Source organism: Paroedura picta, chromosome 1, assembly GCF_049243985.1.
Source record: "Paroedura picta isolate Pp20150507F chromosome 1, Ppicta_v3.0, whole genome shotgun sequence".
NCBI lineage: Eukaryota > Metazoa > Chordata > Lepidosauria > Squamata > Gekkonidae > Paroedura > Paroedura picta.
In genome coordinates, this window is record NC_135369.1 from 198,217,405 (window position 1) to 198,245,404 (window position 28,000).

General features: G+C 47.3%; 1 protein-coding gene across 1 annotated transcript; it reads left to right on the top strand.

Moving 5' to 3' along the window:
• Nucleotides 1–4,048: 4,048 nt before the first annotated feature.
• Nucleotides 4,049–28,000, top strand: LOC143826811 (serotriflin-like). The gene is made up of 6 exons (XM_077315909.1): nt 4,049–4,459; nt 5,197–5,287; nt 7,496–7,641; nt 22,757–22,851; nt 26,643–26,731; nt 27,773–28,000. Exons 1-6 carry the CDS (start codon nt 4,049–4,051, stop codon nt 27,898–27,900), a joined length of 960 nt encoding a protein of 319 aa, XP_077172024.1. The 3' UTR covers nt 27,901–28,000.

The window sequence follows — 28,000 nt, forward strand, 5'->3', positions numbered from 1 at the left end:
ACCCCATGAGGTGTCTCCATAAGCTGCCTTCAACTCAGTGGCCCTTTCCATTTCAAACAGTTTCAAGTATAGGGTAGTATATGCATTAGGCTTACTATGAAGAGAAGTGATTTGGTGTCAAAAATCAAGAGGATATCTCTTTTAAAATCTTCAGGAGGACGAGGAGGAGGAAGAAGAAGAAGAAGAAGAAGAAGAAGAGGAAGAAATCGGACCAAGTGGCCTTTCCCCAAAGGTTCAGAAGTTAATTGTGGATAAACACAATGAAATGAGGAGGAATGTGAAGCCGACGGCCAGCAATATGCTGAAAATGGTAAGATTCAAATATTAAGTTTTGGATATTGTTGATTTTCTTTCACTGTGACCAGTTCAGCATTGCAAAGTACCTGGAGATTTTGGGGGTGGTGCCTAGGCATGGTGGGGCTTTGGAGAGGGGAGGGGAGGAACCTCTGCATGGTACAATTACATCGAGTCCACCCTCCAAAGCAACTGTTTTCTCCAAGGGACCTGATTTCTGTAGTCTGAAGGTCAGTTGTAAAGCAGGAAGTCTCCAAGCCCCACCTGGAGATTGGCAAGCCTGCTTAAGAACATGAGAACAGCTCTGCTGGATCAGCCCAGTGGCCCATCTAGTCCAGCATCCTTCCTCAAACCATGACCAACCCGTTCCTCTGGCTGACTAATAACAGGGCATGGAGATCTGAGATCTCCCCCTGATGTTGCCTCCTGACTGGGATTCAGAGGTTTAGTGCCTCTGAATATGGAGGTTCCCCTCAGTCACCATGGCTAGTTGCCACTGATAGACCTTTCCTCTATGTCACAAATTTTCACTTCTCCCAACACAGATCTCTTCCATGTGGCCTGATTTGCTCCTTTTTAGAGAGAGCAATTTTGTCAATGCAACAACCAATACTTAAGAACAGAGTAGCTCAAAAATGGGCATCTAGGACTTCTTTTTCTATCCCAGGCCCCCTAAGATAGGCTGCCAGCTGAGCCAATCACTGACCATGGTTTCTTAAATGCCACCAACCACACAATCACTTAGTGCAGGGTTTCTCAACCCTGGGGTTTCTTGACAGCCCTGGAAGGGTTTCCTGAACGAGTGGGAGTTAATTGATTTTAAATATATTTAAAAAAACGTTTATTGGATGATATGACCATCCTGCACCCTGATTGGCCCTATTTCTTGGACAGCCGGACACGTCCCACCCCCCAGGCTGTTTCACAAATATATAGAGGAACCAGGGATAAGGGTTATATTTTTATACCCGCCCTTTCCTAGGCAGCCTTGGGTGGCTATCATCAGAGTTTAAAAATGTTGAATTACAAATAAATCGCAGAGAGGATGGGATGTTCCAGGTAAATAAAAACTCCTATGAACTCAAAGGCATAAGTGGCTCAGAATTTCAAGTGTAGTTAGCTTTACAGGAAAGTAGACAGTGAGAATTTAGGGAAAACTAAGTGTTCCACTTTTATTAGACAATGACTTGCCCTTGCAGAAAACAACAGGGACTGCAGTTGCCAGGAGGAGGTCTCAGGCTTCAGAAGGGCAGACAACACCAGCCAAGCAACCAAGTGGATTCTGGGGCCATGTGCATTCCTTTTAAAGGGGTGCATGAGAGGGGGGAAGAGCTTTCCCTTCAGACTAACTGCCTAGAGATGAGCTGTTCTTCCAGGGGCTTCTCAGACTCCACATGGAGGCTGGCTTCCTTAACCTCAGGGGGATACAATGCTACACAGTCACCCCTCCAAAGTAGCCATTTTTGCCTGCAGAGCTGGTCTGTAAGATGAGCAGCAATTCCAGGCCCCACCTGGAGGTTGGCTGTCCCTGGTGTGAACATATTCCTTGAAGTCTGAAAGTGGGGCCTCAAAATTGTGCAATGCCCCCACAGCTACCTAGCACCCCTGACCTGTTTTAGGTCAAGAAAACATTGCAGAGATGTAAGGTTGCCAGATTGGTGTAGATTCATCTTCTGGAATTCCACACTACCTAGATGTGCATAAAATAAAGCGGCATATAAGAACCAACTCTTCTTCTTCTTCTTCTTCTTCTTCTTCTTCTTCTTCTTCTTCTTCTTCTTCTTCTTTCTTCTTCTTCTTCTTCTTCTTCTATAATAATAATAATAACAATAACAACAGCAACAACAATATTATAAAATTATGCAGTAAAACATTAATCCATTATGCATTTCATTGAAGTTTAAAATTGTACTAAAAATGCCCCCTCATTGTAGCTAAAGACTCACTTGGGCCTCTTATGCATGGCGGCAACTACCCCGTGCTGCCACCATGCCATTGCGGTGGGGCACGATGCCCCGCCTTTTGCCATTTATGCATGGGAGCGGGGCATGCTGGGTTGCCCCGGCATAGCGCCCGCTTTACGCCAGGGCCAGGAGGGCCAGATCGCTGCTGGCAGAGTAAGCAAAGCGGCAAGGGGGGGAGGGGCCAGGAGAGGGGGGACAGGCCCCCTCCACGTGCACTGGTGGTGGCAGGGAGTCACCCCTGCCAGCTCCATGGCTACACAGAGCCCACAGGGGCATGCGGTATCCCTGAAGGGACACCGCAGGTCGGGGCTGGGCGGGCCAAAAGACCCGGTGCTGGCGCTTATGCACAGCGCCGGCCCGCCTCAGCCCCTGCCAGCCCCCGGCGTACCCAGGAATCTGCGAAAGTTCCCATGTTTGCTTAACGCAGGCCTTCTTTAGCCCTGGGCCGGGATGTGCCCACGCTGGCGGTGGCGGCGAGCATTATTGGGGATTTTCTCCGAAGCGCTGCCACCACCAGCACAGGCATTATGGCCCGTGCATAATGGGCCTTGGGGAGGACGGGGAGGTTTTATTGGTTCTCTTGCCAATGCTCATTTCCTGCCACTCTCAGCCATAGGCCTGGTGGAACAGCTCCCTCTTGAAGGCCCTCTGGATTCTTTACAGTCCCGCAGGGCCCTGATCTCACTTGGCAGAGTGTTCCACCAGGCAGGGCTCAAAAATCTCTGGCCCTGCTCTAGGCCAGTTTCCCTTCCTTGGAGCCAGGGACCCTGAGCAAGTTTTGATCAAGCCTCAGGAGAAGTTTCTCTTTCCCTGGCTCTCTGCCTGACATAGCATTTTTGTTCTTGAAAGTTTTCTTGTTAGGCCCCATAGTCCTCTGAAAAGATGTAGTTCATGCAGGAATGAACTGATTAATTTTGTAGGGGTGGATGCACGTGTGTAAGAGAGTGAGACAGAGAGCCTTTGCACATGTGTTTCCCTTCCCTGGCCTTGCACCTCTGGTTCCTGAATTCCTTCTGTTCTCTGGTTTCTTCAGTCCTGACAGTGGCCTCATCAGAGCATCCCCCCCCCCCCTATTTTGACCCTCATTATATTGGGTTAATTAAAATTTTTCTAGAATCATGATTTGGTGCTTGACCAATAAGAATATGAGAGAAGAAAAAAATCTTTATCCATCATCTGTGGAATAAGACAGGCAGCGGTCAGAAAGCTCCTAAAATTTAAAATGCAACCAGTGTGTCTGTATGTGTGTGTGTATTTTCCCCCAAAAAACATTACCACCTTTCTTGGCATTGCTGGGAGGGCAGGGAATAAACCGCAAAATAAATAAAGCCATAGTGGTTAGGAGAAGCAGCTTCTAATCTGGTGAGCCCGGTTTGATTCCGCGCTCTTATAAAAGAACTAGGAATTAAGCCCGCTGTGCTGTCAATACAGCGGGCGCTAGCTGCGGGAGCCTGGGGTCGTGGGCGGGTGTGCAGGGTGGTTGTTGAAGTGAGATTCACCAGCAATATTAAGAGACACACAAACACACCCCAGACTTAAAGGTGCCCCGGATTCAAACCGTGTACAATTGCCTGAGGAAAACACAGTGGCCACCGGAATCACCTATCAGTTGCAGGGAGACAAATGGCAAATAGCCAATGTATCTGTTGTGACACCTCTGTGAATGGCAGGCAACCTTTGGGAGGGATCCAGGAGAGGGGGCTGAGTCTGCAGAGTTGGCATCAGAAGCCACACTCACACACACGCACACTGACACACGGAGGGGCGTGGGCGGGTGGGCTCGGCCTGGCATGCACGGGGCCCACCGTTGGGCGTGGGCAGACTTACCCCCGGGAGCCTGGCTGGCAGCGGGAGTGGTCAGGGTGTGCGGCGGGGCGACGGCGGCGATCCTGGCGGTGGGCGGCCATGTGCTGGGGCTGGCGGCATCGGGGCTCGGTGGCGGAGCAGGTCGGCAGCAGTTTTGGCTGGTGGGCAGCCATCTTGGCGTCAGCCACGTGGTCCTGGGGCTGCGCAGCTATCTGGCGGGGCACAGGCGGCGAGACCTAGGTGTTCCGTCAGCAGAGCGGCTCAGTGACGGAGCGACTCAGCAGCGGAGCGGCCCAGCGGCAGAGCGGCCTGGTGGTGATCTGGCCATTGGTGTGGCCTTCTTTGTAGCAGAGCGGCAGCAGCAGCGGCGAAGCCCGGGGCCAGCCGGGCAAACGGCGAGTTGTAAGTGGGGGGGGTGGCCGGGGTCGGGAGGGTGCGGCCAGCGGAGGATGGGGAGGCAGAGGGAGGGTAGGGGTGAGTCCCGTCGTTGGTAAGGGCAGTCACTGGGTGCAGGGAAAGTAGTTTTCCCGGAGCCCAGCGGCATGGGGCGATCCTCCTCCCTGGCAGCCATCTGGCGAGGATGGCGGCTTGGGAGGACTGGAGTGTGTGGCATGGCGTTCGGGGGACGGGCCAAGTGTCCAATAGGGCCAAGTCTCCCAATTGGACACTTAGCCCTGGATTGCCACTCGGAGGAGCGAATCAGGAGCCGCGAAGCGGCATCTGATTCGCTCCTCCGAGTTTTTATCCCGGACAGAGCCCGCCCTAACTTCTCCCCACCAGCCCTTACTGTTTTATTTAGGCGCCGTGGGACATTTAAAGATAAGTCAGCTCTTCTCCTTCTACTACTCACCTCACAGCACTTAATACATGTTAGGTGTTATGTTCTGGAATTAGAATGCTAACTTTGATGAAATGCATTCTTGGTTCCCTGACTCCCAACCTGGCAGGGATCAGTAAACAGTTTGAATGGCAAACTGTGCTGATTTCAGCAAGAAAGGCATGTCGAAAATTTGCTCATGGCGATCAATATAAAATTGCAGAATTCACACTCAGCTCAAGCATCCGTGTGCCCAATCAATTATGATCTCAATCTAATGTGATTTACATTTCTGTTTTTCTTTGCTCTCGTGAGAGCTGGAATGAGACAATTGGTGAGAACGCAAGAATATGGGCTGAGAAGTGCGAATCACGAAGCAGTCCTTTGAAGGACCGTACATTTGGTGGTAAGTGAAGTTAAATAAGAGGCACCAAAATATACAAATATAGAATATGGAACCAGCATGGTGTAGTGAAGAACAATGGCTTTTAATCTGGCAAGCCAGGTTTGACTCCTCTGCATCTGGCCATGTGGGTGACCTTGGGCCAGTTAGATAGTGCTGTTCTTACAGACCAGTTGTGTCAGAGCTCTCTCAGCCTCACCTACCTCACAGGGACCGTTTATGCACTGGGAAATTCACTGCCCCAGCTCCTGTGCAGGAGCACAAATAGGAAGTGGATGAGGTGCACCAGGCCAAATGCTCCCCTGTGTGGGGGCATGAATAGGTGGGGCAACCTGCCATGACTAAAACTCCAGTCTGCAGCACAGCATGAAACCTCCAGTGCATAAACGGTCAGGGAAGGGAAGGTAATTGTAATCAACTTTGAGACTCTTTTGGGCAGTGAAATGTGGGGTATAAAAACCAACTCTTTTCTTCTTCCATTCAAGAGTCTTTGATGCCTGTATGTGAACTGTGTTTTCTTCAAGTATATATTTTTATTTATTTAGAAGGATATGAGGAAAGGAAAAAGAAACACTATGTTTCTTATATACTACAAAACTATTAAGAAGAAAAAATAATCATAGAGCTTACATCTAACAATACATATCCTGTTCTTTCCTATCATCTAGTAGTTACAAACTATATACTGCATTGCCCCCATAGTTAACATATACAATCTGAATACTGCTTTTAAAAACATCTTATTCTTCTATTCAATATAGTATCATATTGTCTTCTGAATTCCAATGTTGATTTGTTGTGTATGAAATATTAAGTTTTGCCATTGTTCTGTAATCCATCAACTTATTTAACTATGATGATTCTTTTTTCTGCCTTGACACTTACAGATTGTTATGGCTCCAAGCCAGCTACAAAACCCACACAACTTTCAAAACCATAATCTAGCAAATCATGATAATGTACAAATGACCATCAATAACATAAAGGATCCTAGCAATAGCTATCATATATTTTACAAGCTCATTATACATGTTAATATTATTTGATACCATATTTAATACCATATTTAATAACATTTAATAACATACCATATTTAATAACATACATTTTGGATCCAGCATTTTCTAGCTTTCTGGCAGGTCCACCACATATGGCAGAATAATGCATTTATATTTTGACATTTACATGTCACACATTATAGCTCTTATTAATCCTTGCAATATCTTGAGGGGCAATGTACCATCTAAAAACATTTTGTACCAATTTTCTTTTAACATCTGACATTTCAGTAAATTTCAACTAATTGACCCACAATCCCTCCCATTGATCTAAATTTATACTCTCTGATATAATCTTTCATTTGGTCTTGTTCGGGTGACCTGTGTTTCTTGCACAGCCAAACCGCATGTCATGTGTGGGAGTTCCCATAAGGTTGTATCCTCCCAGTGGGACCTACAGCTCTCTTAGAATTACAACTGAACAAACTATAGAGATCAGATCCTATGAATGAAATGGCTACTCTGAGAGCCAAGGTAGTACGGTGGTTAAAAGAAACATTTATTGTGTGATATGACCATATATGTTCAAGTTGGCCCCCCTCCCAAATGGCCAGAGATGGGCCTAGAGAGGGGGAGGAGAGGGGTTCCTGGTACGCAGTTATGCTTCCCAACTGTATTCTGAATGACCGCACCACTTCTGGGGATTTTCAAATCCTGAATAATGTTTCATGGGTTTCTCAATGGTAAAAAAAAGTTGAGAATGGTGAGTGGAGACTTATGAAGGACTTTCTAATGAGAGTTCCAAAAAGGATCCCATAGCTAAATTGCTTTTCCCCTTTACAAACTGATCACTCATCTCTGATCATTGACCTGCTTGGATCAAGTGGTCCCACCTCAACCTACCTCTCATCTGTTCATACTGGCAAACTATGGAAGATACTTTTGATTGATTTTTATTTGGGGTGATTTTAACATGCACCTACCATGTTCTAATCTAGACAGCATGTGAAGGTGTCTAGATGACACAGAACTCTATTTTCTTAATAATACATAAGCTTAACTAATATTATATGAATTTTGTTTAGACATATTAAGCTGTTTATTTAGGATGTTAGTGGCAATCAAATTTCTTCATGGATGCAAGTCCTTCATGGCTCTTGAGTATGGTTATGAGTATGAGCACTTAGTAACAACTACATTTCTGCTCTTGTAGACACAGTCTGTGGTGAGAGCATATTCCAGACGGATTACCTCTTCGCCTGGTCAGAGGTACTTAACTACTGGCAGAATAAAAGTCACCATTTCAAGTATGGCTTTGGAGCCACTGACACTGAGCAAAGCATCTACGGCTATACGCAGGTATGAACATGAATGTACTCGGCCTCTGGGAAGTAATCTGAAACATCGATCCTTTCTATCGATGCTCCATTTACCAATCCAGTTTTATCCATTGTAGAATTAGTAAATGAGTAAAATAATAGGAAAGATGTGTAGACGGAAGGGGAGACCACCAATGGGCACTCTGAAGGAAAAAAATTATCTCCACAGTCAATTGTTTTTAAAGTTTCGAATAGGGAATCCCAGTAAACGTTGTCAAATGCTTTCTCTGCATCAAGAAAGATAAAAGCTGCATTCAGTTTTTGCTGACGCACATATTCTGCTATATTTAATACAAAACATATGTTGTTCCTCACTAACATTTTTAGCGTAAAACTTGTTTGATCTTGGTCTATGTCGCCAATGCACTTTTTCAGTCTCTCCGCTAAGATTTTTGAAAAAATTTATAATCCACATTTAGTAAAGAGATTGGCCTATAAGAGGTGATATTCTGTCTCCCCCTTTTTTGTGAATCAGCGTTATTGATGCTTGTTGCCAGGATTTTGGTAAGGACTTACCAAACTAATCTATAACCTAATATACCAATTGAAGCAAATGAGATTACATATCCCATCTTCTTGTAGTATGTTGCATTCAGTCCATCGGGTCCGAGAGCTCTTTATGCTTTTGTCGCAATTATGGCATTGTTAATTTTTTGCATGGTGATTCTTTGGTTTAAGATCTTCCTGTGATGGTCCGTGAATTTCTTTTAACAATAGTCTTTGAAGAAAACTTGTAGGCTCCTTATTCTGTTCCACTTTTTCATATATACCTTGTAAAAATTTAGCAAGACCTAAGTGGATGTCTGCTTCTTTAGTATAGTTTTGTTCCTCAAATTTTAGTTTGGATATATTGTACTTTAAAAAGTTCTTTGAGAGCTTCTTTGCCAACCACTTCCTTGGTTTATCTGCCCTTTCAAAATTTTTCTGCTTGAGGTAGTCAAGCTTCTTCCTCATTTCTTCCACCTCTATGTTGTCTCTTTGTATCCTCAGTAATTTTATTTGCTTTGTTAACTTCCTTGTTGCTGCTGATGTTGAAATTCCAGTTGTTGTAACTTTTCTTTATCCTCAGTTAGTCTTTTTTCCTTTCTTATTCTTGCCCTTGTGTTTAAGCGAATAAGTATACCTCTTATGAAGGCTTTACTGGCATCCCACGCAGTAGCCAAGGAAACATCTGGTATTATATTTAACTGGAAAAACTCTTGTAGACTTGATTCACATATCTGTTGGGTTTTTGGATCATCTATAAGGTAATCTCTCATTCTACACCTCCTCATTCTGACTTGTTTTACGGATAAAGTTGCAATGGTTTATCTGCATAGATGTTTGGTAATATCTCTGAATATGACAATTTCGAAAGCATTTCTTCCAGTTGGTAAGATGACTTCTAGTGCAAATGAGATTCTCCAGCAATATCTAATATTTTGAACAATTAGGATCTATCGGAGGAAATGAAATTCAGCCCTTTTTTTGGAGTGATTCTGGAAGATGCTAACTTCTTGATCTTCAAGGGTAAAAGGATCTTCTCTGTGTTTCTGTTGGAAGGTGCCTTTAGCAGATTTAGATTCAAAGCTGACAAAAATGTCTCTAGGTTGGTTATTTCTTTTAGATGTTCTTGAGTTAACTCTGTATGCTTTTTCAATTTTTATCTCATTGTCTTCTAGGTATTCTCCTATTGCTGTTGTCAAATCTTTCTTCAGATCTTCTTTGCCAAATGATTCTGGTGCTCCCCTGATATGAATACTTCTCCCTCGCAATTCTGATTCCAACTGTTCAATTTTTTCTTCTTCTCCTGCTTTCCATTGTTGGAGTTCCACAATTTTGTCCATTTGTTTTGTATTTTCATCCATTAGGGTTTTGATCCCATCTATTCTATCTCTTGTGGCGCAGAGTGGTAAGGCAGCAGACATGCAGTCTGCAAGCTTTGCCCATGAGGCTGGGAGTTCAATCCCAGCAGCCGGCTCAAGGTTGACTCAGCCTTCCATCCTTCCGAGATCAGTAAAATGAGCACCCAGCTTGCTGGGGGGTAAACGGTAATGACTGGGTAAGGCACTGGCAAACCACCCCGTATTGAGTCTGCCATGAAAATGCTGGAGGGCGTCACCCCAAGGGTCAGACATGACCCAGTACTTTCACCTTTACCTTTTTAAAGATTAAAGAAAAACAAAATACTATCATGTTGTGATGATCATGTTGTAAAGAAGCATGACATATAAATTGAGTCTGCCATAAAAACGCTAGAGGGCGTTACCCCAAGGGTCAGACATGACTCGGTGCTTGCACAGGGGATACCTTTACCTTTTTTATTCTGATAATTCCTTGCTGTTTTGAATTTCTCTGGAGAGTTCCTTAGACCAGGAATTGTAGTCCATGGACATACGGAGGACCACAGGTTGACTACTCCTGCCTTAGACTGTTCTTTGAGGTGATGGGCTATTTTTGCCATATCTAAACCTTCTTCTTCAGAAGCCTCTGATTCCAGTTCTAAGTCTAGATGTTGAGGTTTTGGCTTATCTTTATCTTTATCTTTGATTATTTATTTATTTATTTTTTTGCTTTAGCAGCTGCTGCCATCTCCTTCTTTTTCTCCAAAATGCTGTCACATTAACTACAAATTTCTTTCTAGGTGATCATCAGGAGGTAACTTTAGACAGTTTTATTGAGGCCTGCCTGCATATGACTGATTTAGATTTTATTATTGACAGTCCCAATGGGAGTTTTTAAATTGTGACTTTATAGGTTTCTGTCATTGTTGTTAATTCATATTGATGATGATAGTCCTGCAAGGGAGAAAGTGTTTTAAATAAAATGAATAAACGCAGAGGAAAATTATTTATTTTTATTCAGGTTTTTAGAAAGGGTTGACCCTGTTTGGAGCATGAAGGCAAGATAACTGATGTAAAGTGGGAAAAATCATACAAACTGGGTGGCTGAAATCAGAAAAATCCTCTATGTCAGCTGTCCTCAACCCCCGGTCCGGGGACTGGGACCGGTCTGTAGATCAGTCGGTACCGGGCTGCAGCTTCTCCTTGCCCTTCTCCCGGGCTGCTGCCTCAGGGGCTGCCCTGCCACTCTGCCACCATCTCACCTTTGGTGTTCTCTGGTGGCCGCCATGGTTGGGGCTCCCCCTCAGGTCTTATTGCCTTGAAAGTCACATCTCTCTTTGTCTGGGAGCTGCCCTCTGACCCCTCCTCTCTCCTGCTTTGTCCTCTCCCTCTTTCTGCATAAACTTCCATGGAGACACAACATCACTTCTGTAGATATATTGCCGTCATACTCTCATGGACCAGCCTCAATTCTTTGACGCTTGGACTTCCTGATGGTCCAACATTTGCAGCCATACATTGCAACTGGGACTAAACACACTTTTATTGGCAGGGTGATGTCTCTGCTTTTTAGGATGCTGTCTAGATTTGCCATAGCTTTCCTCCCCAGGAGCAAGCGTCTTTTAATTTCTTTGCTGCAGTCCCCATCTGCAGTGATCTTGGAGCCCAGGAAAATAAAACCTGTCACTACCTCCATTTCATCCCCATCTATTTGCCAGGAATTGAGAGGGCCAGATGCCACGATCTTTGTTTTCTTGATGTTGAGTTTCAAGCCAACTTTTGTACTCTCCTCCCTCACTCGCATAAACAGGCTCTTTAGTTGATCTTTGCTTTCTGCCATTAGAGTGGTATCATCTGCATATCTGAAGTTGTTGATATTTCTCCCTGCAATCTTGATCCCAATTTGTGACTCATCTAACCCTGCCTTTCTCATTATGTGCTCCGCATACAAGTTAAATAGGCAAGGTGACAGTATACAGCCTTGCCAAACTCCTTTCTCAATTTTGAACCAATCAGTGATTCCATGCCTGGTTCTCACTGTTGCTTCTTGACAAGTTGTCTTTGGCAGTTTTCTCTCTTTTTTCAGACATATACATCAGATACCAAACGCAAGGACAATATCATAGTGTTTAGTAATACACAATTAAGAAAGTGCAGTTAGATAAGTGCCAACACCAATTCTAATTATACAATAGAATAATAGTAATAATGTCCAATTAATTACCCAGGGTATTCCCTGATTTGCCCTGCAGTGCCTCCTTAAAAATAAAGACAGTGTATAGGCTTGAGGGTTGAAGTATTCAAAGGAACTTCTTTGTGATTTTTTTGGGATGCCTCTGTTGATGCAGCCCAAGATTGCATTTGCCTTCTTTACTGCCACATCACACTGTCTGCTCATATTTAGCTTACAGTCCACAAGTGCCCCAAGATCACATTCACACACACTGTTCCCCAGAAGTGTATCTCCCATCCTGTATGCAACGTCCCAATGTGTCTCAGCTCCTCTTATTTCTCTGGTCACATATCAGAAGCATGTTGTCCGGCAGTAGAATACAGCTGATAAACTGACATTCATCTAGTGTCACATTCATACTAAGTGTCAAACGTACAGGAAACTCACAACAAACTTCTTAATAGAAAAGAGTTTATTGATTAGCACTACACGTAAGCGACTGAGAAGTCAAATCTGACCAGAGGCCAGATTTGCCCCAGCTTATCAATACATTTCTCCCGCCCAAAACTTGACAGTTCCCAAGGGAGGGGGCAGAAGAGAAAAGACATATGTGTAACATAAACAGGATTTCACTCTCACAGCCTTGAGGAGGTGACAACAACCCCGTGAGCCCACAACAAGATAAGGTTAGCATAACAACACTATTCATTTTTATAGCTAGCAAACTACAAGGCCTGGGCTAGCAGGCGCCACGTCCAATCAAGCAATATAACTGACATGGAGGAACTTAAGCTAATTTATGACAGAGATTCTACAATCCTGACATCCCTCCGCACTAAAAATAACTCTCCCCCCTAGCCTGCATCAACCGGGCGAGGGCAGTCCGGGAACGCTCGATGGAAAGCCCGGAGAAGGCGGGGTGCCTTCACGTTCCCAGCCTCAACCCACTCCTTGTCTCCTGAGGGGAAATCCTTCCAATCAACCAAATACTGGAGGCGACCCTTGTGTATACGAGAGTCCAAAATCTGGTTGACCTCATAGTGGGTGTCTTTATCGATGTAAATTGGCACAGGCGTATCTGGAGGGGGGTGCCACGCATCCGGGCCAGGAGCTCTTCGCAGCAGGCTGGAATGAAAAACCGGATGCACATTTCTGTAAGTTTTTGGCGAAGCCAGCTCCACAGTCACAGCATTAATCAGTTTCACAACCTTGAATGGCCCCACGTACTTTGGCCCAAGTTTCTTTGACTTCTGTTGGCACCGCAGGTTTTTTGTGGACAAATAGGCCAGGTCTCCTATTTTCCATACGGGCGCAGGTGCCCGTTTCTTATCTGCCTGGGTCTTATAGGCCTGTTTCACCTCTTTGAGGCTAGCAACGATTACTGGCCATCCTGCGCTAATAGTCTCTGCCCATTTACTGACCTCAGGACTTTCGGAGGAAGCAAGCTCCCAGGTGGGCGCAGCAACTAAGTCAGTACCGTACACAACCTTAAAGGGGGACACACCCGTCGAGGCATGGGCCCCATTATTATAGGCAAATTCAGCGAGTGGCAGGAGTGCAACCCAATCATCCTGCTGATGGTTGATAAAACAGCGTAAATATTGTTCCAGGATTTGATTAACCCTTTCGGTCTGGCCATTCGACTCCGGGTGATAGCCCGAGGTGAGGGCTTGCTCCACACCCAGCAGCCTCAAAAGCTCCCGCCAGAACTTGGCAACGAACTGGGGGCCCCGATCCGTCAGGACACGCCCCGGGATTCCATGTAGACGTAGTATGTGGTTTACGAATAAGGAAGCCAATTTGGCTGCTGAAGGCAGGCTTGCACAAGGAATGAAGTGAGCCTGCTTGGAAAAGGCATCAACTACCACCCAAATGATGGTTTTCCCCTGGCTGGGAGGCAGGTCCGTAATAAAGTCCATGGTGATATCAGTCCATGGGCGGGAGGGGGTGGGCTGGGGCTGCAATAATCCCTTCCTCTTTCCCCCCGCCGGTTTGGAAGCGATGCAAATGGGGCACCCCTGTACGTATTGTTCCACATCCTTGCGCAGGGTTGGCCACCAGTAATGTCTCCTGATCAGGTGCAGGGTTTTCACAAACCCAAAATGTCCAGCGGTCTTTGCATCGTGACAGAGTTTTAAAACGTCCCCGCGCGCCGCTGCTGGGACAAAAAGCCGCTCGCCTTTGAAAAATAACCCCCCTTTCTCGGTAAGATCTGGGCGGAGGGAGTGGAATTCAGAGTCCTGTGCCACCCCCTTCTGGACCCAACCCCCTGGGATGGACACTCCAGACTTTGTTTGGCTGCGCGTCACCGCGGCCATCCCCAGTTGGGCGGGAGTAAACACTGTGTCTACCAATGGGTCACGTTTGCTGTTGTACTGGGGCAGGCGCGACAGGGCATCCGCCAAAAAGTTCATTTTGCCCGGCAGATGCTTGAGGGAGAAGTTGAAACGAACAAAAAACTCCGCCCACCTCATCTGCTTCGCTGAGAGCGAGCAGGGCTGCTTGAGCGCCTGGAGGTTTTTATGGTCTGTCCAGACTACAAAGGGGACTGCGGACCCTTCCAACCAATGCCTCCAGGTGGATAAAGCTAATTTCACCGCAGCCGCCTCTTTTTCCCAAATGGCCCAGTTTCTTTCGGCCCCTGAGAATTTTTTTGACAAATAGGCCAGCGGATGTAACTTCCCATCCTCCCCCTCTTGTAGGATCACGGCCCCCATTGCCACATCCGAAGAATCTACTTGCACCGTGAATTGCTTAGTGGGGTCGGCATGGGCCAGCACCGGTTCAGAGGTAAACAGCAGTTTTAGCCTCTCGAATGCGCCCTGACATTGGGGGGTCCACTGGAGCGGCGCACCAGGGCGACTTGCGGTTTTTCCCCCTTGTTTAGTTTTTAACAGGTCAGTAAGAGGCAGTGCTACCTTGGCGAAACTGGGGATGAATGTTCTGTAGAAGTTAGCGAACCCCAAGAAACTTTGCAATTGCCTCCTAGTGCGGGGAGGTTCCCAAGCTAACAGATCCCGCACTTTGCCCGGGTCCATTTCAATTCCTGCCTGGGAAACTCTGAAACCCAGAAACTCTACCGCCTCCCGGTGGAACTCACATTTTGACAGTTTGGCGAACAATTGGTGCTTCCGCAGACGGCGGAGCACCTCACAGACCAATTTTGCATGACTCTCAACGTTTTCAGAATACACCAAAATATCATCAATGTACACCAACACCCCCTGATACAATAAATCGTGCATAATTTCATTGATCATATTCATGAACACGCCCGGAGCGCCGGCGAGGCCGAACGGCATTACCGTGTACTCAAATTGTCCCAGGGGGGTGTTAAAAGCAGTCAGATACTCATGTCCTTTTTTTATCCGAACCCGGTAATAGGCCTCCCTTAGATCAAGTTTCGTGAAAACCCGCGCCTTCCCCAAATGACCCAGTAAGTCCTTTATCAGAGGCAGCGGGTAGGCGTTGCAAGTAGAGACAGCATTCAGACCCCGGTAGTCCGTGCAAAGGCGCAGCGAACCGTCTTTCTTTTTCACGAAAAGAACCGGGGCCGCCAAAGGCGAGGTGGCCGGTCTGATGAAGCCCCGTGCCAGGTTTTTATCCAAGAACTCCCTGAGTTCGGCCATTTCCCTCGGACTCATGGAATAGAGTTTGGCTTTGGGGAGGGGCTCCCCTTTCTTTAACTCAATGGCACAGTCAGTCTTACGGTGCGGAGGAAGTTGGTTGCACTCAGCCTCCGCAAACACGTCCGCAAACCCCCGGTACTCCGGAGGGAGAGCCCCCGCCCCTACGGGCCCCAACGCTGCCACTACCCCTTTGCCCGGGAGAGGCTGCGGCCGAGCATGTTGCTTGCACTCAGGGGAGGTGAACTCCACAGTTCCTTCTTTCCACTTCACCATGGGGTCATGGTCCCTCAGCCAGTCCAGTCCCAACACGCATGGAAAAGCAGAGTGGGGCGCTACCAAGGGCTGGATCTGCTCCCAATGTTTTTTTATGTCCAAGTCCATGGGACGCGTCTTCACTGTGGCTTCCCCTCCAGGAGCGCACTTCCCATCTAGTTGGGTGATCGGCAAAGGCTCCCCCAACGGCACCTTACCCACCCCCAGAGTCTCGGCCAGCGCTGGGCTCACTAAGGATTGGGTGCACCCCGAATCTACAATGCAACGGATTCCCACCGTTTTCCCGGATTTGGGATTGGAGAGGGTGGCCGGTAGGAGTAGCAAGGGGGAATCACTCACCGCGCTCTTGCCCCTTTTAGCGGCCTGCTGGCGGTGCGCCTTTACAGCAGACCGTCTTCGTTTCCCGACAGCTCCTCTGCTTGCTCCTCGTCCTCCTGGCCGCTGCCTTCCTCTGAGTCGTCCACTGCCGTCACGGCGCCCCCCGGCACCAGTAGAGACTTGGCGCTTTTCTTCGGGGTGGCTTTCTTGGCAGGCTGGGCTTTAGACGGGGGGCTGCTAGTAGTTTTCACCGCGGTCACCGCTTTCGATGGGCATTGTGCAAGGAAATGACCAGCTTGGCCACAACCCAAACACAGCCCCTTTTCCATGCGGCGAGTGCGTTCCGTCGGCTCCAACTTCGTTTTCGGCTTGGCTTTTACCGGGGTGGAGGTTTTCGCTCCAGCCTTTCCTGCAAGCACTTGGACCATTGCGGCCCTCTCCAGGCGATTCTCCATCTCCCCAGCCAGTTGGACCCATCCGTCGACTGTAAGCGGGTCATCCAAAAGGAGGCATTTGTTGGCCAGGTCTGGCGAGAGGCCCCCCACGAACGCGAGCACGCGTTGGGGCTCGGTCCAGTCTGGCACCGAGGAGGACAGCTCCTTAAATTCTCTGGCGTACTCAACCACCGACAATTTCCCTTGTCGGTGGGCTCTGAGTTTCTTCTCCGCAGTTTCCCTCTCAAATGGTTCCACGTACATCTGGCGCATGGAACGCAGGAAGTGATTGTAGTTGCGGCTGGCTCGTGGGTTGTAACGGTACAAGTCCAGGAACCACTTTGCAGCCTTGCCCTCCAAGGCTTCTCCTACAAAACGCACGCGCTCGGCGTCATCATGAAAAGTGAACCCCATGTCCATCATGTAAGCCTGGAGATGCACCAGGAACGTAGGGAAAGCTGCGGGGTCCCCCGAAAACTTTGCCTTGAATTTGTAGGCGTTCCGCATTTCCACTCCCCTGAGGTGGGGAGGCAAGCGTCCCTGGCCCCAATCCGCCGGGGCCGGGATCCTTCCCCCACGGCCGCCACCTCGCCCCATTCCTGCCGCCGCTCTCGCATCCGCTGCCACTCTTGCCGCCTCCGCCGCTCGCGCGGCCGCCGCCGCCGCCGCCGCCGCCTCTCGTGCTGCCGCCGCTGCCGCTGCTTCGGCCCCCGCCACGTTCGCCGCCGCTGCCGCTGCTCCGTCCTCTCCTCCTGCGCCGTCAGCTCCGGCTCCTTCTCCGTCTCCGTCGCCTCCGGCATCCTCGCGTTCCTCGTCCGCGTTCTCCCTTTGCGCTCTCGCCCGGGCCGCCGCCTCGGCCTCGATCTCCCTCTGCGCTCTCTCTCGGGCCATCGCCTCGGCCTCCGCAGCTGCTTGCATCGTGGTCATCTCACGTTCCCGCAGGTTGAGCAGACCACCCGACCTCCGTCCGCTGGTGTCGTGCGCACCTCCACCGAGCACCTCCCTCAGAAGGCGTTGTGTTCGGCGCTGCTCCTCCGGGTCCAACCGACCCGAGAGGTCCTGCAGCCTGTTGGTCACCCTGTCCAACTTGTACTGCAGGTCCTGTGTCTCACCGACGGGCTCCAGCCCGTAGCTAGGCATTCCAAGATGATCCGGCCACTGCTCGTCCCCAGTTGGCCGGTCATACTTCGACAATCGCCTGCGTTCGGTGACATGCCGTTCCAAAAAGTCCTCGGGCCCAGGAGTTGCTCCTGACACGGCCCTGAGCATGCCCGAGCTGTACGGCCCCACACTGGCACCGTCGCCCTGGGAGAGGTCCCAATCCAGGCCCTCACCTTGCTCTGTGAAAGTATGTCCTTCGCCCTGCATGTTGGCAGGTGAAAGGAGTTGTGAGATTTGACTTAATGTCAAACGTACAGGAAACTCACAACAAACTTCTTAATAGAAAAGAGTTTATTGATTAGCACTACACGTAAGCGACTGAGAAGTCAAATCTGACCAGAGGCCAGATTTGCCCCAGCTTATCAATACATTTCTCCCGCCCAAAACTTGACAGTTCCCAAGGGAGGGGGCAGAAGAGAAAAGACATATGTGTAACATAAACAGGATTTCACTCTCACAGCCTTGAGGAGGTGACAACAACCCCGTGAGCCCACAACAAGATAAGGTTAGCATAACAACACTATTCATTTTTATAGCTAGCAAACTACAAGGCCTGGGCTAGCAGGCGCCAGGTCCAATCAAGCAATATAACTGACATGGAGGAACTTAAGCTAATTTATGACAGAGATTCTACAATCCTGACACTAAGACATAAACAGCCAAATACCATTCTGGAGCTTATTGGGAAAGAGATTGAAAATAAAATGGCTAATATAGTCATGCTCCTGTGTATGATTTGAATTCATTTGATGTGAATTAATTTAAAATCTACGTACCGTATATGTATGTTTCATTTGAAATTCTATGTACATGTCTATGATGTGAATTCAGTAGAAATCTATGTACAAATCTGTTCACCCCATCCAGAGGCATTCTTATGTGATTCTGGGCAGCAGTCTAGGTTAGGATCTCATTATCTCTGCACACCTCATGCTCCCTGCTTGAACCAAACAAGGGGCAAGTCTTGACTTACATGAGATGGGTGGAATCCAAGTGCCTGAACCATGTTAGAACTTGGAGGCTAAGCAGAGTCAGCCTTGGTTAATATTTGGATGGGAGACCACCAAGAAAATTCAGGGTTTCGACACAGGGGCAAACAGTGGAAAGCCACCCCGAGTGGCCCTATGAGGAGTAACTCTCCACACCCTTCCCCCTTCTGAGGTAAATTTCCCCTCCAAGAATGAAGCTCCCTATCCCACCTTGTCACTGTTCAGTCTCTTTGGTTTTGTTCAGCTCTCGGGCTACTAGGAAGGAGTAGTGCTACTGAGTCATTTTTACAAATAAAAGAGCTAGAATGAAGGAATCACTTTTTCAAAAATCAGCTGTTTTGCAGCTTCTAAGTCTTAATTCTAGGCTTTTAAGTTGTTCGCAGGCTTTAAACAATATCTTAAGGTTTCTTTTTAAATTGAGAGGTTTCTATCATTGTGTTTATCCCAAGACATATTAACTTTGCTTTGTCTTCTATAAAGTTCCTCCTGAACATTCCCTCCAGTTCATAGAAAGTAGATACTTTGAGCATGTACCACAATTTTCTCCCTTTCTCAGGTGATTGAAGTTTTACCTCACACACGTTTGTCTTTGGAAATACTCCCCTGATTTGTCTTCCCTAGAAGGTTTTGCCTCACATTTTGGCCTAATTTGGGACTTTTCACTGGACTTCCCAAATTATCTCTGCCAAATAACTCTCCTAGGTGCCAGAGACTGTGTGGATCAGCTCTCAATCGAAAATGCAGTACTCTCACTAGAGCAGTGGTTCTCAGCCTTCCTAATGCTGCGGCACCCTTTGGATTGCTGAGGCTGCTGCCCCCAAAGGGGATCATGGCATTAGGTGGCAGCCTCAGCAACCCCTGTGAAAAGGGTTGATTGATCCCTAAATGGGTCACGACCCCAAATTTGTCCTCGGAGAAGCTTTTCAGCTAAGGATTTGAATGAGACCTCTCAGTCTCAGACGGAATCCAGATGGAAGTCAAATTCCTTTTAGCCCACAGCCGGTATAACAGCTCTCACTCAGCTGCAGCTAGCCAATCACAGGGCTCAGAGCCTGTTGCCCTGTTTGTACAGTCTACCGATAGCTACTTAGAACCTCATTTTGTCGATGCTGTCCATCACAGGCAGCCTTCATAATCTGTTTAAGTAGCAGGTGGCTAGCAGGTGGCTAGCAAGCTGCTGCTAATGGATTTTGTTTACCTGTTCATACAAAGCTCCTGGGATCCCACAGGCAAAGTGGGTCTGAGCCATTTTTGAGGCATACTATTTTCACCCCTTCATTGTGCTTCTGAATTGCGGTCACGTGCTGTGTAAGATGTCTTCAGCGCTTCCTACAATGCCACTTCCCCCTACTGCCCTTTTTTGCCATACTGTTTTCTGCATCCTTCCCAACCCTGAATCTTCTAAACTGAGGTTTATAGTGCTAAACCAATAAAGCAGGGGTAGTCAAACCGCGGCCCTCCAGATGTCCATGGACTACAATTCCCAGGAGCCCCTGCCAGCGAATGCTCCTGGGAATTGTAGTCCATGGACATCTGGAGGGCCGCAGTTTGACTACCCCTGCAATAAAGCATTGAGATACCTTGACTCTGCTGAGAGGCTATATTGATTTAGTGCTATATTGGTTTAGTCCAACTTAGAACATTTGGGGGGGGGGGGATGAGGAAGGTCATGCCATGAAAAAGGGTGTGTGTGGTGGGGAAAATGGTGCAGTTTGAAATGGCCATAAGGCTTCAGAGATGGCTCATTAACTAGATGAAGTTTGCTGTTTGAAACCCGCATCCCTACATCACTGTACTCAGAACTGAACCAATGGACAACATCTGGTTTAGAACAAGAATGTGAAAGAGGCCCATGTCTTGAAAACTGTTGGAATTGCAATCAGCAAGTATTTTGGTGAAGTCAGCCCAGAAAGGCTGTTGTTAAGCTGTTGAAGAAGCTAAGCTGCATCTATGTGCTCACTAGTGACATCAAGTGGTCATTTATGAGGTTGCAGTGGGAAAATCCTAAATACATGTCTTATCATAGAATCATAGAATCATAGAGTTGGAAGGGGCCATACAGGCCATCTAGTCCAACCCCCTGCTCAACGCAGGATTAGCCCTAAGCATCCTAAAGCTTGGGGTCTTGGGGATTCCTTTATTTAAGATGGATTCCTGCCTATTTCATGCTTCAGGAAGAGGAGCTCTATGTGCTTGTGAAAGCAAGGAGCATCCACCATCGATGCCGGAATACAAGAGACAGCCCTCCAATGGCTGATCCCCTTCCTCCAGGATCGTAGACAGAGGGTTGCAATAGGAGACAAAACATCAGACCGTCGTCAACTTACTTGTGGAGTCCCACAAGGAGCGGTCCTCTCTCCTATCCTATTCAACATCTTTATGCGCTCGCTTGCACAACTGGGACGGAGGTTTGGGCTGGGTTGTCATCAATATGCCGATGACACCCAGCTCTTCCTCCTGATGGATGGCCGCCCTGACTCCCCCCCAGAAGCATTAGCCAGCTGCCTGGAAGCAGTGGCGAGATGGCTGAAGCAGAGTCGTCTGAAGCTCAATCCTTCAAACACAGAGGTCCTGTGGCTGGGTAGGAAGGGCCCATGCGAGGAAGCGCGCCTGCCTGCCCTGGATGGAGTACAGCTCTCTACGGCTGACTCTGCCAGGAACCTAGGCATGATTCTGGATGCTTCTCTTACAATGGAAGCCCAGATCACAAAGGTAGCGCGGCTGGCATTTTACCATCTCTGCCAAGCCAAACTACTAGCGCCCTACCTGGCCCCGGAACACCTAGCCACAGTGATCCATGCGACGGTCACCTCTAGACTGGACTTCTGTAACTCGCTCTATGCAGGCCTGCCCTTAGCCTTGACCCGGAAACTACAGCAGGTCCAAAACGCAGAGGCCAGGATCCTCACAGCGACACCGTGGAGGTCCCACATCTGGCCCATTCTCCACCAACTGCAGTGGTTGCCAGTTGAATTCCGGATCAGACTAAAGGTCCTGGTAATTATCTTCAAGGCCATTCGCGGTCAGGGCCCAGTGTACCTGAGGGACTGCCTCCCTGCCTATGCCCCCAAAAGAGCTCTGCGCTCCACTGCCACCAACCGGCTAATGGTCCCTGGCCCTAAAGAAGTCCGCCTGGTCTTGACCAGGGCCAGAGCATTCTCTGTCCTGGCCCCCACCTGGTGGAATGAGCTCCCGGAGGAGATCAGGGCCCTGACGGAGCTTAAACAGTTCCGCAGGGCCTGCAAACAGGAGCTCTTCCTCCAGGCATTTGGTTGAGACCAGGCACAACCAACAGCGAATGAAGGGCCCCTGCTCCCCCCTTCCTCCCAGAACTCCACCAGAGCGCTCTGGACCTGTTGTGGTATTGCAATGTTGCATCGTTAAACTATTTATTATATTGTTATACTGTTATCCTGTTATTAATTACTGTATGTTTTTAACGAAGACTGTTTCATGTATTGTTGATTAGTTTAATCTAAACCGCCCTGAGCCTTCGGGGAGGGCGGTATATAAATCTAAAAAAAAAATTACGCTCAGTTCCTTCCATCTGCTGATGTGTGGGCATGAAGCCTGGCATGTAAGCCAGCTGTAGGAGCATGCAGTGTATTCTATAACTACTTTTAAAGCTTTTGGCCTCTGCTTCAGTAAGGAGACGGAAGCAGATGAATACAATACATATTTGTAAATAATCTTTCCAGTAAAAATTACTCTCTTTTAACCTCAAATCTAGTCCCAAATGTTTCACAAATGCCTAAAAGCATAATATAGGAATATGATAACCATCCAAATTATAAAAGCACTTTTACCAGGAATTTAGAATTACCACTGTGTAGTATAGGCGTCTCCCGCCTCTTTGAGCCTGTGGGCACTTCTGGAGTTGGGACACAGTGTGGCAGCTGCACCCACTAAATGACTGCAACAAAATGGCTGCTGCAACAGGTGGAGCTAACCACTAAAAGCTTCTCATGGCTTACCCACTAAGTGAAGATCCTTGCATGGCAGCTGCTTCCAAAACAATGCCTGACAATCTGTGCAGCCAATCAAACCTCCAATCGGATGTTTTGCTGGTAAAAAAGCCACACCCTGGCCTCACCTACTTTCTAAAAGCAGTCGGTGGGCAACACAAAAGGTGTGGGGATGGTGTTTTGGCACAAAATCTACAAGATATTGGTTATGGAAAATACTGCTTCTCTGAAGGTGATTCAAGCAGAAATCATTATGACTTTAAAAATCAGCTGTTGAACTCTGCATCAAATGTACTCTGGATTTAATTGCAGGTTTTCTTACATTCATAGGCTGTTTGGTATAGGTCAAACGAGATTGGATGTAGCATTGCTCAGTGCCAAGATAAGGAGTTTGAGTTCATCTATATCTGCCAGTACTGCCCTGCGTAAGTATAATTTAGGTGTGCATGTATGTGGGGGGATTCTAGCTTTCCTGTTGGAGACTCAGTGACTGCTTTCAAAAACTATTATGATCTTGTCCAGATTTCATGAGGGATATGGAGGTGCAGGTTTTCATTCCTCCAGGCTAGAGGTGAAAAGACTCTGGGCAAGACTAACCACAGTTCTTTGGGAAAGACCACCCACCCATCACTTGTTTATTTATTTAGATTTTTATACCACCCTTCCATACAGCTCTGGGTGGTTTACATCGAGCATCACGGGGTAACTACATAGGACAGGTTGAGAAATAATGAATGAGCACCTTTAAGACCAACAAGGTTTTATTCAAGGTGTGAACTTTTGTATGCATGCACGCTTCTTCAGACTAGGAAATGGAAACCTTTCATTCAGCTCTGATATCTGCATTCCCTTACATTCCTCACAATCCCCTTTCCATTTTATGATATTTGTGGTAATAGAACTGCATAGTGGATTGTAATGTAACATAAGAAGGACAGGACTTACCCTGGTCGCCCTCTGATGCCACAGTGACGTCCAAGGGAGAGAGCGACGTCCTGCCGGCTCGGCACGGGCCTCAGAGTCCCATGTCACGTGGAGGGGGAGGTGCGCATGCCTATTTAAGGCTGCGCACGAGGTCTTCCGGCTTCTTCATGCCAGACAGCCACCGTCCCACCCCGTCCTAGTTTGGTTTTATCATGTTGTTACGCTTTGTTTAAATGGTCACAGCTGCGGTTTATGACCAGTAAGGAGCCTGTTGGTAGGGAGTCCTGTCTGTGTACAAGACTCCCGATAAGAGGGGGTCTCCTTAATGAGGCCAGCCACAAAAAGGGTGCAGCCTGCCCAGCTGGGAGGTCAGGGGCTGGGGAGTCCAGTGGAGGCGGATGCCAGCTGGCCCTCAGCAAGTCGCCTCCCAAGTGAATCTTCCGTGTCATGGCGTGACCTGCCCTCCCAGCGAGGAGTGAGGCAGGGCCCTCGAGGGCCATGGAAGTATAACATGTAATCAGCCGGACAGCTGGAGGCATTTCAGGCTTCCTTATCTGGTCTTTTGGGTGCCAACCCTCCGTTGAGGGGGCCATAAAGGCTGCAGCCATCCTACTACCAGCATGAGTCACATCTTCATTGGACAGTCACTGCTTGCTAGTCAATGAATACGAGCATGTAATGTAATTTAGAATGAAGGATTAGGATCCAATTCCCTGGGTTTAGGACAGGCAATCTCAGCACAGCTTGTTGCTTGGGGGGGAATACCTCTGTGCTTCAGCGGGGATGGATGGGGCTACTAACCGGTCTCCTTAAATTGCAACTGGGAGTATATCTGCCATTAATTGTTGATCTTTTTGAAAAAAAAACATAATAGCTTTTATTTTAAAGTAATATACAGCACATTACAGAACTACTGTTTCTTAAAAGCGTTAAGCTGCTATTTTATAATACAAAAATGAAGAAAAATATTTTTCTCAAAAACAACTTTTAAGATACGATATGATACGATAACATTTATTGTGTTTAGCCAAAGGCTATTACAAAACATAATTAAAAACAATATGGTACAAATATGGATAAAACAATATTTCTCCAATATTGCGTACATAAAATTGTAGACGAGGGCTACTGAGTTACAATTTAAAAGAAATACGGTGTATCAAGGTGGGGACACCTGTAAAACAGCTTTGGCTCAGATCTTCCTGGCAGCCAGAGCAAAAAGTGCCACCCTATATGAAATATAGGGGTCGACATCTGATAAAAGAGGCGACTTTTATCAAAATCAGAAGTGGGGTGTGAGTTTGGTAGTAACTTGGCAAGGAATTTGCCCCTCGGTTCAGAGTACAAGGGACAAGCCAAAACATAGTGGGGCAGGTCCTCCACAGATGAATTTCCACATGTACACAGGCGTTGGGCTTTGGGTATTTGGAGATATCGTCCAAAGAGCATTACAAATTTTAAGAAAAAAAGAGGAAAGAAAAAAAAAACATACTATTACATCTTTGTAATATCAAATCATATTCCACATGCTGGAGTTTATGTTTTTCTGCTACTTCAGACCAACATGAATACCCACCTGGGCTATCTACAAAGTTATTGTTGTGGGAAACAGCTGCCTGGGTTTCTCATATCCAACTTTGTCGCAAAAGCCTGAGACCTTCTATTCCACACTTAGAATCATAGAATCATAGAGTTGGTAGGGGCCAAACAGGCCATCTAGTCCAATCCCCTGCTCAATGCAGGATCAGCCCTAAGCATCCTAAAGCATCCAAGAAAAGTTTGTATCCAGCCTTTGCTTGAAGACTGCCAGTGAGGGGGAGCTCACCACCTCCTTAGGCAGCCTATTCCACTGCTGAACTACTCTGACTGTGAAATTTTTTTTTCCTGATAACTAGCCTATATCATTGTACTTGAAGTTTGAACCCATTACTGCGTGTCCTCTCCTCTGCAGCCAACAGAAACAGCCTTCTAGAATAGTTGTTGTTTTTTAACATCCTATGTCACTTGTCTTGGGAAGGAAGGGAGCACGGTATAGCCTGATCTCATCAAGTCCCGGAAGCTAAGCACAGTACTTGGAAGGGAGACCTCCATGGAAGCCTGTGTAGAAGAAGGCAGTGGCTAACCACCTCTGCTCTAAGATGCCTGAAAATTAGGGTTGCCAGCTCTGGGTTGGGAAATACCTGGAGACATTGGGGTGCAGATGGGAGTGGGCGGAATTTGAGGCAGAGAGGAACCTCAGTGGAGTAGAATGCTATGGAGTCCACCCACCAAAGCAGCCATTTCTCCAGGGGAACTGAGTCTGGAAATGGGAATTGTTCGTCTGGGGATTCCCTCACTCCCATCTGGGCATTGGCTTCCCTAATGAAAATCCTTTCTGCCCGTGTTGGGACTTATCTATTAAAACACAGTTTTTAGAACTTTTACCTAGGTGTTGGAAGTGCTGTCAAAGGGCTACCGGATTATGGCAACCCTGCAGGATTTTCAAAGCAAGAGAGGAACAGATGTTGTTTGCAATTACATGCCTCTGCATTGCGACCCTGTGATGGTCTCTCATCCAAATACTAAGCAGGGGCTGATTCTGCACTTACTTTGTTTATACCAGTGCGGATCCTGCTGAATTAAGATCGATTTGAACTCAGGTCTTCTTTGATTCCCCCCTACCCATTGAAATAGAAAGTGTTCTGCACTTGACTGGGGAAGCTCAGAATGGGGAGGGGTGCCAATTGCAGCAGGAGTCTCTTTCTTTTCTTGAACCGGGGGGGGGGGTGTTTCTTTTCTTGAAGGGGGGAGGAGGATTAGAGACAGCAGAGGAGGGAGAATAAATCCAAGAGGCAAATCTGCTGAGAGGGCTTCTGGAGCGCAGTCACTTTAAGACAAGCTTTGCAACCGGGAACAAGGAAGTCTTTGAACTAACACCCTGGCCAATCAGGGAAGACTCCTTTGCTCCCAGGCATGGAGAAGGGAGTTAATTAAAAAAAAGGAGCTGTCTACCCATTTACTCATGGCGGTCTTTCAAATATCCACTCCATGAATCAATTATGCTTGTTGGGAAAATTTAAAGTGCCCCAAATCAAAATGCAAATCAAATTCAATGTAGATTGGAGGGGTTCATTTGAACTGGGCCTGGGCAAAAAGCCCCATGCAGACTTCACCCCAGGCTGACTCTGCTTAGCTTCTGAAAATGACAAGATGGGGTTAGCCCGGGGCACCGAAGTCAACAACATGCTTTTATCTGATCTGTATGAGCTGTACTTGGGTGATAAAAATGTCCTCCATTGCTCTGTGGTTTCAGAGGGAATATTTTAGAACAAATAGAGACACCCTACAAAAGAGGCCCACCTTGTGGAGACTGCCCAAAGCACTGTGATGAAGGACTCTGCAGTAAGTTACTACTAATATAATCTGCTGCCCTGTAAAATTCTGATCCTTTTCACTGCTATCTGATGATAAATCCATTCAGAATCTCTTGCCATCGGAGTTCCCGCAAGGGGTCATTCACACAGAAGAACCATGTCCAAAGGGATCCAGTGTTTGTGACTGACTGCCAATAAAATCAGGAGGAAGTCATATGTGCAGAAAACCCCTGTATCAAGATATTATGGTTTGGGTGATTTCTCTGGAAACTGAGTTCTGTCACATAAAGAAGGGTGTATTCTAAACCCTGGAAGAATGAACCTCTTATGAGTCAGAACTCTACATATCCTTTCTTGGGAGGATCTTATGAATGGGGCTGCCAGGTTTCCCCTGGACACCTGTAGTCTCAACACTAGGGACGAGATAAGGCACCGGACAGCAGGTGGTTCTTGGAGCCTGGGAAAGCAGGAAGGGAAATGAGGGGGAAATTCTTTGGCAAGAGCACTGGAGAGAGTTCTGGGAGTTGGGCAAGCCAGTCCATATGAATATGTCTGAAGCTAGGAGGGTAAGTAAGAAAGAGCAGCCTAGTCTCTCTCCTCCAGAGCAAGAAGCAGCCAGCAAATATTGCTGATCAATAAGGATTAAAGATAGAGCCTCTTGTGGCGCAGAGTGGTAAGGCAGCAGACATGCAGTCTGAAAGCTCTGTCCATGAGGCTGGGAGTTCAATCCCAGCAGCCGGCTCAAGGTTGACTCAGCCTTCCATCCTTCCGAGGTCGGTAAAATGAGTACCCAGCTTGCTGGGGGGTAAACGGTAATGACTGGGGAAGGCACTGGCAAACCACCCCGTATTGAGTCTGCCATGAAAACGCTGGAGGGCGTCACCCCAAGGGTCAGACATGACTCGGTGCTTGCACAGGGGATACCTTTACCTTTACCTTTTTAAGGATTAAAGAAAAACAAAATACTATCATGTTATGATGATCATGTTGTAAAGAAGCATGACATATAAATATTTGGGCAGGTTTCTGTGTTTTGCATCTAACTTGGTTTGGCTTTGGTTTCTTTCAGCCAACCCCTGCAAGTATACGGATTTTTACAAAAACTGTGAAGATATGAAGAGCATAAGCAGCTGTAAGCGAATGAACAAGACTGGGAAATGCAATGCCACTTGTAGATGTAGAAACAGAATTAAATAATGTGTGCACGAACCACACATCTACACATCAACCTTGGGGCACTGTTGATAGCAGAAGAGAATGGAGATTTGGTATTAAACAAAAGTTGCATTTCTTGGCT

Bases quoted from the DNA above. Each gene is read 5' to 3' on its own strand.
- LOC143826811 (XM_077315909.1), top strand. From the start codon at position 4,049: ATGCACGGGGCCCACCGTTGGGCGTGGGCAGACTTACCCCCGGGAGCC. The intron at 22,852-26,642 runs GTAAGTATAATT...CTGTGGTTTCAG, and splicing joins ATCTGCCAGTACTGCCCTGC to AGGGAATATTTTAGAACAAA. The intron at 26,732-27,772 runs GTAAGTTACTAC...GGTTTCTTTCAG, and splicing joins CTGTGATGAAGGACTCTGCA to CCAACCCCTGCAAGTATACG.